The sequence below is a fragment of the Columba livia genome, chromosome 1, assembly GCF_036013475.1.
Source record: "Columba livia isolate bColLiv1 breed racing homer chromosome 1, bColLiv1.pat.W.v2, whole genome shotgun sequence".
NCBI classification, from domain to species: domain Eukaryota; kingdom Metazoa; phylum Chordata; class Aves; order Columbiformes; family Columbidae; genus Columba; species Columba livia.
This window is the reverse complement of record NC_088602.1, coordinates 125,170,162-125,184,315: the sequence shown is the minus strand read 5'-3', so window position 1 is coordinate 125,184,315 and position 14,154 is coordinate 125,170,162. Positions and strand designations below refer to the sequence as shown.

Here is a 14,154-nt window from a genome sequence, read left to right as displayed (position 1 = left end):
TCCAGGTCAGGTTATTATTTCCATGAATACAGTCTGCGAAAGGGAAGTTCTTCTTATGAAGTTTCACCAACAGTTTTCTCAACAGATAAGAAAGATCCAGACTGTCCACTTCAGCCTCCATCCTAAATAGAGTTATTACATGTCATCCATGAGGGTCTTTAACTTGTTTCCAAGTAAAGAGACAAATTGATCAAATAGTATAGCCTCCATAACAACACTATTGTATACTCTGATCTCCAAAGGTATAATTTCTTTTAAGTTTTGCCCTTAACAAATTCTGGTAACTCACCAACTTAATAGGTCGAATTGACATGATGATTTTACTAGATCCTCCCCAGTCAAAGAAACATTTGTATTTTCCTTTCTCCAACACATATTGCTCTCCACAGAAATATTTCTGCTGATATGCGACCCACCTGGAGAATGACAAAAATTAAACTGAAAACAGAAAAATGTGCTGTGTAGTTTGATAAACATATTAGTAAGTTAAACAGAACAATATTATTTAGAGTTTTCTTGATATGTCCATCTGACAGACAGTGTACCACCAAACCCAACAAGAGGCACAAAAATTTACATTGCAAACATCACTTTGACAAACAGGCAGCTCTGGGTGTCTGTTTTTCTATCAAATATACATTCAGCATGAAATGATGCCTTGCTTCTAAGCCCAGAGGAAAGACACTTAAGTGACAAGATTTTGAATCTCTCTCAGCTGAACCTTTACCTGTTCAGCACCCCTCACAGACAGGGCTGAACCATCAGTTAATGCTGCGTATCTACCTCAACAGACATTGCAGGCGGTCTAATTACTTTCCTTATTTATTGCAATTATGCTCTTTATTTTCCTCATGAACTTCAAAAAGTCAGCTAAGTCCACCCTGTAAGCTGTATCAGCTTCAACCATTTATTCTTCCACACCTGTTGGTTTAATCCCCTGCTTCTAGTTCAGATAGTTCTCTAAAAACTATTTTAATTGCCAGTGCCAGCAGCCCGATGTTATTACAAATAAGGCACAGCCCATCCTTTCTGTACAGGCTCCACCTGCCCCAAAAGGTATCCCAGTTCTTAAGACAACTGAAATCCCTCTTTTCATGACGGCCAAAGCTTCCTTCCTGCTACCATGAAACTACAGTCTGTCTGACCTCTGGAGAAACACCACAAGCTTTCTCTAGTAACAAGAAGGACCAGATCCAAGTCAAGGTGTAGCCACGAGATTTAGAGAAAACTAAGATTTATTTTTTTTCTTCCACTTACCAAGAAAACAGAAAGAAACATTGTTCTGCCCCCAGTGTTTACCATCTGTATCATGTGAAATATATTTTGTCAAAAGATATACCCAACTCCAACTGTGCAGAAAAATACTTAATAATTTCATTCAGATATTTCAGTGGACTTACACTCCACTTTTCACAAGAACCGATCTTGTCTCTGGACCAAATCCAGCCAGCTCCAAATCAGGGATTTCTTCATTGACGATGTCTAACGCTTTACCATCTTCATCATCAGACTGAAAAAGCGACACTGACGACTCTATAAAATCCTAAGAGGCAGCACAGGAATCAGAAGACAGGTTGTCAGAGCTCAGTGACACTTCACAACAAAATACTCTGGAAGAGAGTTATAGTCTGGAAGTCAGTGTTTTATAAAGCAGTGAAGTAGCTTAGGTCCCTTGTGAGGATCTATATTTTGGCATTGAAGTGTCTAGCTGGAAGCGTGGCACTCTGATATGGCCTTCAGCAGTTTCCACTGGAGAGAGAAAGAACCTGCTGCCCCTGAGCACCATCCTTTCTGCTACAAGGATGAGTGAGAGTGCAAAGATGCCTGTGTGGGAAAGAGAAGGGTTGGGGATTCAGCACTGATCTTCTGACAGCTTCACAAATGACTACTCTAAGCATTACCATGACTATAGTCTTCAAGTTCTGCTTTCTCATCCCTTCCCAGCTCCAGTCATGGAGCAGATGAGATTGAGTAAGGTCACCGTTCCAGCACAAAGGGGTTTGTAGTTTTTGGATACATCCGTTGCATGACTAGTCACTATAGCTATAAAATAAATCCCACACAACACTGTCATGTGCTCTCTTATATAGCCATGTGACATTGCTTATGCTTTCAGCTAGCACAGTTGCTTGACCAGATTACTTGAAAGTCTTCAGATTATGTGAATTTGGGTTTCAAATCTGCAGTATCTTAATCACTTAGCAATTTAAGCACACAGTTCAGTCACTGTTTGTGGAAATAGAAAACAATCCATTCACTTTCTTCCTTTAACTTCTTACAAAAAACCCCCACAAACTCAATTCAATTTCAGTGTTTCTGAAACACTCAGCAATGTTATAATAAGTTGAAAATAAGCAAGTCTTGCAAACAAGAGAAAAGGCTACCAAGCAAATACAGGAGCCAATGCAGATTCACCAACATATTAAGGACACCATCACAGGAATTATTGCACTACACACTTGCTGCTGAGAGCAGCATGCTGAAGGCTACACTGAGAAAACAAAGACTTAAAACAATCAAAAAACACTTAAAAATTAAAGCCAGGCCAAGCATGCAGCCAGATTCATTTGGTCAGGTTCACCTGACTAAACAGGCTCTTTATAAGACAACATGCCTTTGTATAGGATTCAATCATAATGAAAACAGAAAACCAATTTCAGAATCAACACTGACATGACTCACCCTCTCTGCATTGTTTACAGGACACTAAAAAGTGATGGAACAAACGCTGTAGTAAAACTGGTTTTCCTACTATGTTAACCACCTCCATTTATTTAAAAAGTTGCAACTACTTCAGGTATACACTAGAAATTCAAGTGCCAGGTCTGGTAAAATCATCATGAACAAAAACTACAGCTTCAGACTACTATTTAGAAAAACAAAACAAAAGCCACACATAAACTAGCACAGTGTTAAAACAAATGAAAACCAGCTACCCTTAACAGTCCTAAAGCAAGGACTTAGTAAGAGTTCCCAAAAATCCATTTAGACCAAAACTGCACATAATTTATTTGACTAAATTCAAATTACTGAAACATACCCACAATTGTAATTACATTTAAAACGTTTCGAATTCAGCCATCAATTTTTCCTCCCAAAATTTTCACGACAGCTTCTTTTACAATAAGCAATAGGAAACAAGAAAGAACTTTCCCACCAAAGCAAATAATTTTCGGCTTGAAAACATTAGTGGGAAAGCTCTGAAGGCAACATGCTCAGCTCCACTAAGACTCAGCAGCTTTGCTCTTTCCCTGATCATGACAGCCACAGGCAAACTCAGCTTCACAGGTTCTCTCACCTGACACTAGAGAGAAGAACTAAATGCCTGAACCAGCACACAGTACAAACTGCTGTGCACCCTCTGGAACGAGCCCTGTATTTGACTTCAGTGTGTCCACTATAGATGCTATGCTGATAAGAGAGCTGGGAGTACACTGGAAGATATGATTCTACAAGTTTTTCTATCTCTGCTTTCAAAACACTTCCTGAATCCACACATTAGAGCTTGTGACTGTTCACAGCAGAAATACTCAAGACGGATGAAAAGTGAAAGCACTTACAGTATGCCTACATGCATGTACATCTTCACCAGTGGGTGGGGAGGGGCGATTTGCAACAATCCCTCTTTTGTGAGTGATGTCTAACCTTTCTGATTTGTCAGGAAATTAAATTCATGCCTCAGCTCAACTGTAGTCCCTGGTATGCATACAGAAACGCTGGCTAGATTTTCCTAGCGCTAATAAGCTCCGGTGGAACCTGTCATGTTGAGAGTCACAGGGCAAAAACATTTGAATAGCTTTGCATAGAACTAAGCCAGGACGACAGAGCTAGTCCTGACCCAAGCTAAGCGGCATACTGTACCCAGCCTTGCTCTCTGCGGAGCCATTTACGTGCTCCTGCACCACGCTCTCTGCTCTGGGAGCACCACAAAGACACTGGATCTCACTCTGCCTGGAGCTGACTCAGGTATACAGGGCTCATTAGCGGTGGCTTCAGGCTGTGGTGAGCCAGGCTAAATTGTTTTCAGATCTGGGCTGTCCGTAAAACCAACACAATCAAGGTCACCTGGTGTCATGCCCCAGCAAAAAAACCAACCAAACAAAATGTCTGGGCTGGATTGGCCCCTACATGAGACCACACCAGTGAGTACATAATAAAGGTACCTAAGCTGACCATGAATAATTCAACCTGGCCACACTCCACAAAATCCTTAATCATCTAAAGACGCTCTTGAATTTGTCTAAAACAGAATTTCTAGGGAAGAGCACTAAAGATCTGATATCCAGCAACATCCCTGAGGAGTCCAAGAACATTGTGACCTTTACTGCACTTCTCCTGACAGAATTTCTGACATTACAGAGAAGAGCTAGTAAGCTTGCTGTGCAGCAAGGGGCTTTAAGTGCACAGAAACTAGTTTTGGATTTTTGCCCAGGTCCCCTTGTAAACAAGAATTTGTGACTCAAATGTTTTAAAAATCCAGACCCAAAGTCACGAAGGCAGCATATGGCAAGCCTGAACACTGACCTATGTATTGCACATCAGAGAGAGGTGGCCAATCTGTTCGTCAGGCTGAACAACAAAATGCCAGTGCTATTAGTTAGTTTTATTGGCAATGAGCTCATTGCCTTTAGTTACGCTACAATTTGAGCAAAGGTATTACTTATGCTTTTATTATCAATATGTACATATAGGTGTATATTTATACGTCAATTTGAACGATATACAAGTGTGAATGATACATGTTTTTAACAAGTTAATGAGCATCCTGACTGTTCTAGGTGTGAGTCAAATGAAATACGTGCATATACATGGAAGGTATACATCTCTGCTAGGCACGTGCACAACTTTAAGCTTGTATTTATGCCCTTTGCCGAGAGGAAGATTTTAAAAAATTAATTTAAGTTACCCAAGTATCCTATGTATAACTTGAAAAGAAACTAAGGTTAATCAGTAACTGAACAGGATTCTGCACATTCAAAACAAGGAGTTAGAAGAACAACTTCTCAGAAACATGAAAACAAACTAGAGAAGGACATTTTTCTTCGATTAAGTTTATTTTCCTCTCTTTAAGTTATATGATAGATTCCGACTATAAAAACAGCTTTTCCTAAAAATCAAAATTTCAAATTGTGAATTTAAGCATGGCTTTTTTGTTACCATTGAATTTTTGTTTTGTTCTTAAATAATGACTGTTGAGACAATGAGTTTACTCTAAAAGTTTGTCTACAAAATTCCTGCTTCAGAAATATAAAATCTCATCAGGAAGACTGGGTAATCTCAAAGCGAACACACTACTTCTCAAAAGGAGCCACTCTTTGCAGTTGTATTTAGAGCTCACAGGACTCCTATTATAAAGAAAAAAATCCCCAAATCCAAAAGCAAAAACCCTCCAAACCAAAGAAAATTATAAAGAAGTTCTAATTCCATGTTTTCCCATCACTGGAAAGTCAAACTTTGCATCCAATACTGGACTCTGGTATAGTTTTTATTATTATTTCATCTTTGCCCCCACTGATCACAGTTTAGTAGCAGGGATTTTTTCACCATGATTATTTTTGCTGCCAAAATTTTCTGGCACAAAAATCATAGAGACAGAGGGTAATGCTGTTTTAAGGCTTGCGACAGCTGCTGTGTTGAAAAGCTATTTTTATTTTAATAAAGAACTATACTGTACAGTTATGCATGTTAAATATTTAAGAAAATTCTGTTCTAGAGATGCAAACAGTTTGAAGTGCAAAAGTAAGACACTTGGAAAATCTGGCAGGAAAACAAGGAATTCTGCACTATACATTCTTTGTATAAACTTTACAAAGGCTATTTAGAACCTGCTTCTGCTTTACAATGTATACAGTGCAGTCTAAATTTCAAGCGAGTCGGAAAAGAATGGGAGTGAACTTGGGCAAAAGATGGAATGTCCAAACCCAAGACAGCTGTAACATATATGAAGAATAACCTTCCTCTTTATGTACAGAACTGTGCATAACTTGTGTGAAATTCATAAAAGTACTTACAGCCTGAAGGAACCGGAAAGACAGGAGGACACTGTCAGTTCCCCCCCATGAGCGTCTGTCTTCATAATCTCCCTCCTCCAGCAAGTACTGATGGCCTTTGTACCGCTCCTTATCATAGGCAACCCATCTACAGCAACCACACAACAGAAGAAAGAACTAAAAGTAGAACAACTGCACACGATTTCCCATAACAAATAAAAGAGGAAGAGAACATCCTAAGAACGCTGAGTATCACAGACTCTGCTAAGAAACAAAACAATGCTTGTTTGAAATCACAACAGGCACCCATGAAGTGTTCTTTGTGGATCGAAATCCCACCATGTGATTCTTTCTCCAACAACAGTTTATTTGTGTAACACTTCTCCATGTACCTCCTTGCAGTCAGCCATAGTCCCGATACCAATATTCGGTCGTACAGAGGCCAGTATGCATCTAGTGGCCAAAACACTTTAAGTCACCAATTGTCAATTAGAAAAACCAAGCAGAAGACTCCTTCAACAGCTTAATAAAGGACAAGATTCTACGCTTGCTGGAGCTGGTAACAGAATTAATGGATTTCAGTAGAATAAAATGTCACCTGCTTATATTTCCTGCTCTAATCTATAAACACGGCTATGAAGAGACAAGTGAATTGAATATATACTATATATTGCACATGGAATATATTTAACACTGAGGAAATAAAACTTCATGAAGTATTTTTAACAAATAGATAAAGCTCAATTAAAAGAAACCCTTGCCATTGACTTTCAAAGCTCTAATGGATCTTAATTTGAAAAAGTGCTTTCCCCCCCACCCTTATTTCCTTCTTGTAAGCATTTCTTTCATGAAAACTTCCTTGTAAGTACTGCTGTACGAATTCTGTCAACACTGAAATTTATCAGGCAGGGATAGCTTGACTTTTAGTACCATTTGCTTTACATTAACTCAGCTGTTTAAGTTACCACAGTATTAAAAATAAAAGCTGCCACAACAGACAGAAGGATTATTTTTAATAATTTGAGGCTTCCCAGATAGTGAATACACAACGTATTTATGAACAGATCATTTGAGTATTCACAATCAAGTTTATGTTTAATTTATTGCTTGTACAATTCTGACAACAGCCTGAAAGGATGTATGTTATTGAATTTTTACGCTGAAGTATTAACACTGAAATCCCCTAAGAAAAGAAATAAAAGTTTCTGAAAATTATTTTTATTGCTGAGGATTTTGGCACAGGCAACCATCCTGCACGCTGTCAAACAGCCCTATCCTTGCTGGGTGTCGGGAGAGGCTGAAAAAGCACAATGCGTGGGGTTGGCAGCCCTGTGGAACAGGTAGCACTGAGCCCACCCTGTGCACAGCCCACCCAGGGACTCTGTGCCACAGCCCTTTCCATGCTGTGTGTGCACGCAGGTACCACAGAGGGAGGGGCAGGGCAGAGCAGAATCAACCCCAGGCCTCAAAGGAAAAAATAAGGGTGGAGTCTTAATTCCAGATAAGGTGCGACAGGTGGCAAAGGAAAACCATTAGGACAATAAAACAGTTTACAGATTTCAGAGGCTTTAAAATCTCAAACTTAAGACTGACCACACCTACCCAAGGCCACTTCAGTTAATTAAATAGAGACTATCAGAAGTGTAAAGCAATATAAATTAAAGTGCTTTATGAATGCTCTCATTAAGGAATAAAGCGGCCTAGTTTATTGGAATCCAAAAGGTAAACACTGTCTGCACACCTCTTTCACACTTAAGTTTTATCTTCCTATATTCTCTTAGATCGAATAAGCCATATATATGGATAGGTGGTTTTATCCAAGGCAAATAACTGAAAAAAAGAAATATATATTCCTCTCTTTTCAAAATATTTTACCAGTGAGAGATTCTAATCACCCCTTAGTTAGCACTTCTTAGTGTTTAGTTATGATTTCCTATTTTGAATCAAATAAATATAGAAGTGAAATATACTTACACTCCACCAATTACACGTATTGATCCAATTTCCCGAAACTCTTCTTCACTACCAAACAGGGCTGGGACAGAACTGATGTTTTCTGAAAACTCTTTTGACCATCCTCCGAAGTGTGTTTTCTCATATACTATTATCTGGAAAACGTGATGTTGAACAATGCCTTGAGTATGCCCTAAACAGTGAAGTCTGGGTATGTGTACTGCTACAGCATGTGGAAGACAGCTTTCTTCCCCATCCAACAAGCCATCACTATGAAAAAAAATACAGCATTGCATTCCTCAGCCCTTCTGATTTCTAAGTGGCCCAGAAGCTGAAGAAACTATACCTGAATTTATATAGGCCTGTCAGGCTATTTGCAGACATTTCTACAGAAGGATGCTTATTCACACAATTCTGTTTACACAGATGTACTCTGCAGCTATGTGACTGTGATTTATCCTGTAATCCTGTGTCTTGGCAGTGTATATTAGCCTGCAGTGAATCCTACCTGGTCACAGATAGACACACTGAGTTTAATCCTTCAAAATTAGACAAGAGGTCTTTCTCTGTACTTTGCTGAAGTTATTTCAGTGACTGCAGCTAACACTCCCTTGAGGTTTCTCAGCTGCTGTATCACACAGATCAGCTATTAATATTCATTGCAATATTTATTAGTAAAACACCTGAGTCTTGCAAGTACTTGTGTAATTAAAAGTTAATGTAAAGCATGAGCATTTTCGTGGATAACTAGAAAAAGGATGGAAAATGAGTGATAACTCTGGATTAGCTTTCTGCTCCTCAAATCAGAGAAGGGCCATGGTCTCACTCATATTGGGATTGGGTGTAGGAAGGAAGGGTCTTATTCCTGCCCCCTTCCTCTTCTATCCTTTTTTTTTTTTTTTTCAAACTTGGTATGTTAAATGTGAAAATCTCTCCTGGTGCCTTTCCATTACAGTGACTGATGTGTCTATCAGGAAAATACATTTTATTTTGTAAAAGCTTTACAATTCTTCTATAGCAAATTCACGTTCTCCTAATATGTAAAAAACCAAGCTACTGCTACTTTTACATCTCACAGAACACTAGTAAGAGCATTACTGAATTTTTCTTCAGCAGCAAACACTGAATACTTAATCAAACCACATACCAAACAAAATTAAAACAGCTTAAGTAAAGTTTTTATATTTCAAATGTGTTCACATTTTATTCTCAATGTCCTCAGTGCTTACCTTGACATCCATTGGCATTTGTACCTTTAGTCCACCCTAAAAAAAGATGGGAAATAAAAAAGATTTTATATCTATTTATATACAAAACTTAAAGTTATGCTTTGACATGTATTTTATAGGACTATCAGAGTGTGAAGTCTTTGTAATTATATTAACTATTTTCAGTATTGGCCAAATCAAATCCTAGTTTAAATACTCTCATAATTCAGAAAGGCCAGAGACACTATAAACCTGACCTACAAACAAATCTGTGTGTTGCCAAGCCTGTAGGGGTGCAATCAATTAAAAAATATTCCTTGTTTATTAGAAATCTAAAGCAAATATTTACTATGTGTTTTTAAACTAATTTATACTGACCAATCTTAAGAATTGATTTTTAAATTTTGCTGTATATATTTCAAGTTTCTTAAGCACAAATGGTGGAACACTAAGAAACTATAAACACCAAAAGAGAAATATAGGCTGACCTATTAATGTCTATGGTCCAAGAGCAAATACAGTAAATGCATTTTCTCTGGAAGTGTTAGTGAATGACGCCCTGTGAGGGAATAAGACACCTGCCTCCCATAAGTAACTAAAACAGCAGCTGCTAGATCTTACTCCTTTGTATCTTTTAAACTCTCTTTCCATAGGCTTGCTATGTATATACAGTAGAATTACGCGTTACACACTTTCACATCTCTTTGATATTTAGATCTACACGTTGTCTATCAGAACAAGAACTAGCTGCACCTCCCAAGACTTCTGTGTAATGTGTGGTCACAGGAATACAACTGGGTAATAAAATCCTCACCTGGTCTTCCACACCCAACAGACTCTAGCTGTAGCATTAAAAAAGAAAATAAACAACTTCTGAAGAGCTTTTTAAGTTAATAAATTTGTGTTGGCTGCAATACAACCAAGAGCCTTTTAGTTCTGTCTTATTTGATCTCCACTCAACAACAGAAGTTTCCCAGGAAGATGTTCTAATGAATCCTCTGTGCTGCTTCTGACTACATGGTCTTACTTGGGCAGATGCAGAAGCCCAGCAAACAACAGCAACCACCGTGCCATTACAGCACTGCAAATATACTGTGGCTTTAGATGAGCATTACATGTACAAAGATTAACCCTGAAAGGACCTTAGAACCTAATTTATATTTAGACCAAAACCTTTGTGGGAGAAACAATAGGAAAAGGAAGGCACACAACTTATTACGGAATTGTGAAGTCCTCACCATTTTTAAGGGACGCAGAGATTTTACATCTGCTGAAGGAATTTCAGATGGTGAATCGCCTTCTTCCAAAACCTTCATCTCTCCCTTGTAATTAAAGTCTGAATAAGCAAGCCATCTATAACAATAAGGACAAACGACTTATTAATCTAATTAGATAGATTACAAATACGAATATCTTATTAAAATTATTTTCCTTCTTGTACTCGTAAGAGCTAAACAATGTGTTTTAGATACTGCCAGCACATCAAAACAGAGCTATATTTAAACACACTGGCAACATCATTGCTAAGATGATCTCAGATACTTTTCCTCAATTCAAGCTAAACATAAACGAAAGAGAATAAAATTAATGATTTCTTCACTTACTTTTAAGAAACCAGTTTGTTACACTATGAGTCCACAAAACCTATGTCAGTGCAAGACAAGACATTTGCATCAAATTTTACCTAGCATTGTCACCATTGCAATTAAATGTTTCTAACATCAATCCCACTTCATTTTTTCAGTGGAAGTTGTTAAAATAAAATGATTTATAATACTCCTTTGGAAAGCAGGCTATTGTAATTTTAACATGAAGATTAAAAATGCTGACACTCCTTCAGACTTCTTTAAAATCAGGAAGAAAGCTGAATGTAGGAGCTGGACACAGGGTTAGTATACCAAATAAGGAACAGAGAAAGAGTCATTGAGCCTCATAGAAAATTATTTTCTAAAAGTACACACACACCATAAGCAGCTAAAAGTTATACTAAGTTCTATCCAAACTAAGACAAGACTCTGTTTACAATTCCTTTACCACCTCAAGCTCGATAGACAAATCGTGAGATTGTGGGAAGGAATGCTTGACTCACGTGGAAAGGCAAGCTCAAGACTTGGAAGAGAATAGCTGATGTCATTCTGCAATGATTTACAAGAAGAGGCACAGAACTCTCAGACTTCAGGAATTGTGAAGTGTGGGCCATTTACCCAGGAAACAGACTACTGAGCTCAATGCAGGAAATGCTTGGCTACCAAGGGCCCTGTATCATATTGCATCACCTCTCCAGAAAATCAGGATATGGCTGTAGCTTGAGAAATGCTTGGATGATGTAATATTCATTTTCTGGTATTCAGCCATATTGTTATAGTAGGGTGGGTGACTACGGAGACAGTATCTATTATCCAATGAACTAAAAGCTAATTATAGCTGAGCTGCCTCTTCTATTTATAAAGCTACTCAAGGACAGAGTTACAGAAGACTTCTACCAACAACTAGAGGAAAAATGCCTTCAAAAATTTGGTTCCATTACTAGGATCCATATAGCATTATGCTGAAGTGTAGAACTGGGAATATCTAGTGTATGTTTTGTATTTATGATTTATAGCAAAACTTCCCAAATATTGTTCCTATTGCTGACTGACTTTCATCCCATAATGTTCCTCCTCCTCCTCACTGCTGGCAAATTGCTATTAAAAAGGTCCAGTACTCACACTCCCGATTTGACTTTTATATAAGGGTTTTTCTCAACATCCAGTTCTTCTAAATTGGCAACTGCACTCTGTATGCAGATTGGAAGTGCCTCTGTACCGCCAGCTGCCAGGCAGAACTCTACCTCTGGAACACCACAGTCCTGTGGAAACAAATCAAAGGGTCAGGCTCATACACACTTGCAGAGTTGGCCCCATCACAGCGGGGGAATGACCAGTAAACGTTTCCTTTTTTCTCCCACCCCATCTTCTCACCCTTCAAACCTAACTCCAGGCTTCAAATGACGGAAGGATTTTTTTTTTTTAAATGAAAAGTGGAATTTTTAGAAAAAGCTAAGGGAAGTAAAATTCTAGCTCCCACTAATTTACACCTGTTGGGCCACTTTCAAAAAATTCATTTTAATACTCTCCAAGTACATGATCTGACAGATAGACAAACCATGCATATAATACTGCCTTTTTTTTTTTTTTTTAAGACAGTGCTTCCACAGCACACATATAGATACATATGATGCACAAAAAACCAATACTTCCTAGAAATATCTACTGCATTCCCTCCTCCATCAGTCATAATTAGGTTCTGTACTGCATTCTGTACAGCCGTGAGTTCAATCTTCTGTCACGCTAAACAAATCTATAGCATTTTAGACAAAGAACAGTAGTAGAAAATATTTGTTTTCTTAAGTACATACTTTAGCAACTTCCTGTTCCTACAGAGCAACCTCTGTTACCTTACTGAAGGTCTTCTACTGATACACGCCATGCTGGAGAACAACTTCTTGAACACAAGATCTTCTCTAGAATTTGCAGAGATTTTATTGAACCACACTAATTTCATAATATTTATGTAAAATGCATTGCCAACACTTTCTACCCCAGCATTTATCATGAATCTGTGAGCATCTTCTGTTACAGTGCCTTACTGTTACAGTGAAAGGCAGCTCCTGTGCTTATAGAGTTTGTCCAGCTGTGGTTGGAAACCTCCTTTTTCTGCCAGACCCAAAAGGCAAAAGACAAGAGCTTGCAGAGCAAGCCAGCAAAAGGGCACAAAAGCTCTCAAAGTTCCAGCACCCCATCTCATGACAACACCTGCACACTCTCCTTTTAAACAGAGGCTTTGCGTGGAGCTTTCAAATGATGGAGTAACATGCCACCTAGAAACACACCTCTTCTTGGTTAGCAAAGTTCTTTCAGAAGTCATTTAACTGTCAGCAATAAATGTGGCAATTATAATAGATGGACTCCAGGGTATTATTTCACTTTCCTCCAAGACCTGACGCAACACAGTATACCGTTTTGGCAACTCTCCTTCACGCACAATCGTGTTTCCTCTGTATTGTACCTTGCAAACAATGCACACTGTTTGTTTTCACAATAATAACTACAATACCAGAATTTTTATTTTCAGATGAGCAAAACCAGAAAGACTAGGTAAAAAGACTTTCTGGTACAATGCTAATTCATGGCAAAATGTTAAGTAACACCATTCCTCAACTCTAAGGGTATTATTGCCAGACAAGTTTAAAGAACACCTCCTCACAGTTTTCACATGCATATGAACTGCACCAAATTACAGTTAAGAAATATTTGAATTTAGTTTATATTTCTAATAATACCTGAACGGTGACACAGCTGAAATCTGTGAATCCAACAGTAAAGCTTGATACGTAAAATCAGAAGATGCACTTATAAGAATGCCACAAATAATGATGCTAGACTCTTAAAGGCTTCAGATAAATTCTGAAGCAAAGTACCTACAAGACTAGACAAGCAGCAAATAAAGTATCTTTGCCTGCAGGCTCAGACAGAATATGAGACAGAGTATGTTTCATTTTAATTTAGCAGGAGGTATTTTTTCTTCATTTGAAGATTAGAAAAAACCAGTCTGTATTTTCTTTTCAAGTTTGCTTTCTTGACTCTGAAGTTCATAAAGCAAGCTCTGCCTCAAGAGTTGAAGAATGTAGCAATTCTCCAAAGGGTAGGTAAAGCACAGTACTCACAAGAGAATCTCTCCCATTTATCACACTCTCTCCCCAGCCAAATTTGACAGTCATTAAAAACCTCATTGTAATGGCATTTTTGTGTGTACTAGATTAAGTCCACAAAAACCTTTCATGAAGTGTTCCATAGTAAACTGAGGTCTTAATCAAAAGCAATTCAAGTATCTATTTTTAAAGGTAATAACATGTTCAAGCAAGAAGTACATTACGTTTTAAAATCACAAATATACATTTTGTCTTAAATATTGAGTTCAATTTAAATATATTAATTTACAGATTGCAGAAAATGGTAAAATCT

The 14,154-nt window shown here is 38.0% G+C and overlaps 1 protein-coding gene across 1 annotated transcript in view; it reads right to left on the bottom strand.

Annotated features, from left to right (window-relative positions):
• CRYBG3 (crystallin beta-gamma domain containing 3) overlaps positions 1–14,154 on the bottom strand; it is a 94,192-nt gene that overhangs the window by 24,899 nt on the left and 55,139 nt on the right. Inside the window, exons 8-14 of the mRNA XM_065076659.1 lie at positions 11,860–11,999; positions 10,390–10,504; positions 9,173–9,208; positions 7,965–8,098; positions 6,012–6,138; positions 1,401–1,543; positions 290–416 (exon numbers count right to left, since the gene is read on the bottom strand). Coding sequence (XP_064932731.1) covers positions 290–416; positions 1,401–1,543; positions 6,012–6,138; positions 7,965–8,098; positions 9,173–9,208; positions 10,390–10,504; positions 11,860–11,999 — 822 coding nt within the window. The remainder of the gene's footprint in view (positions 1–289; positions 417–1,400; positions 1,544–6,011; positions 6,139–7,964; positions 8,099–9,172; positions 9,209–10,389; positions 10,505–11,859; positions 12,000–14,154) is intronic.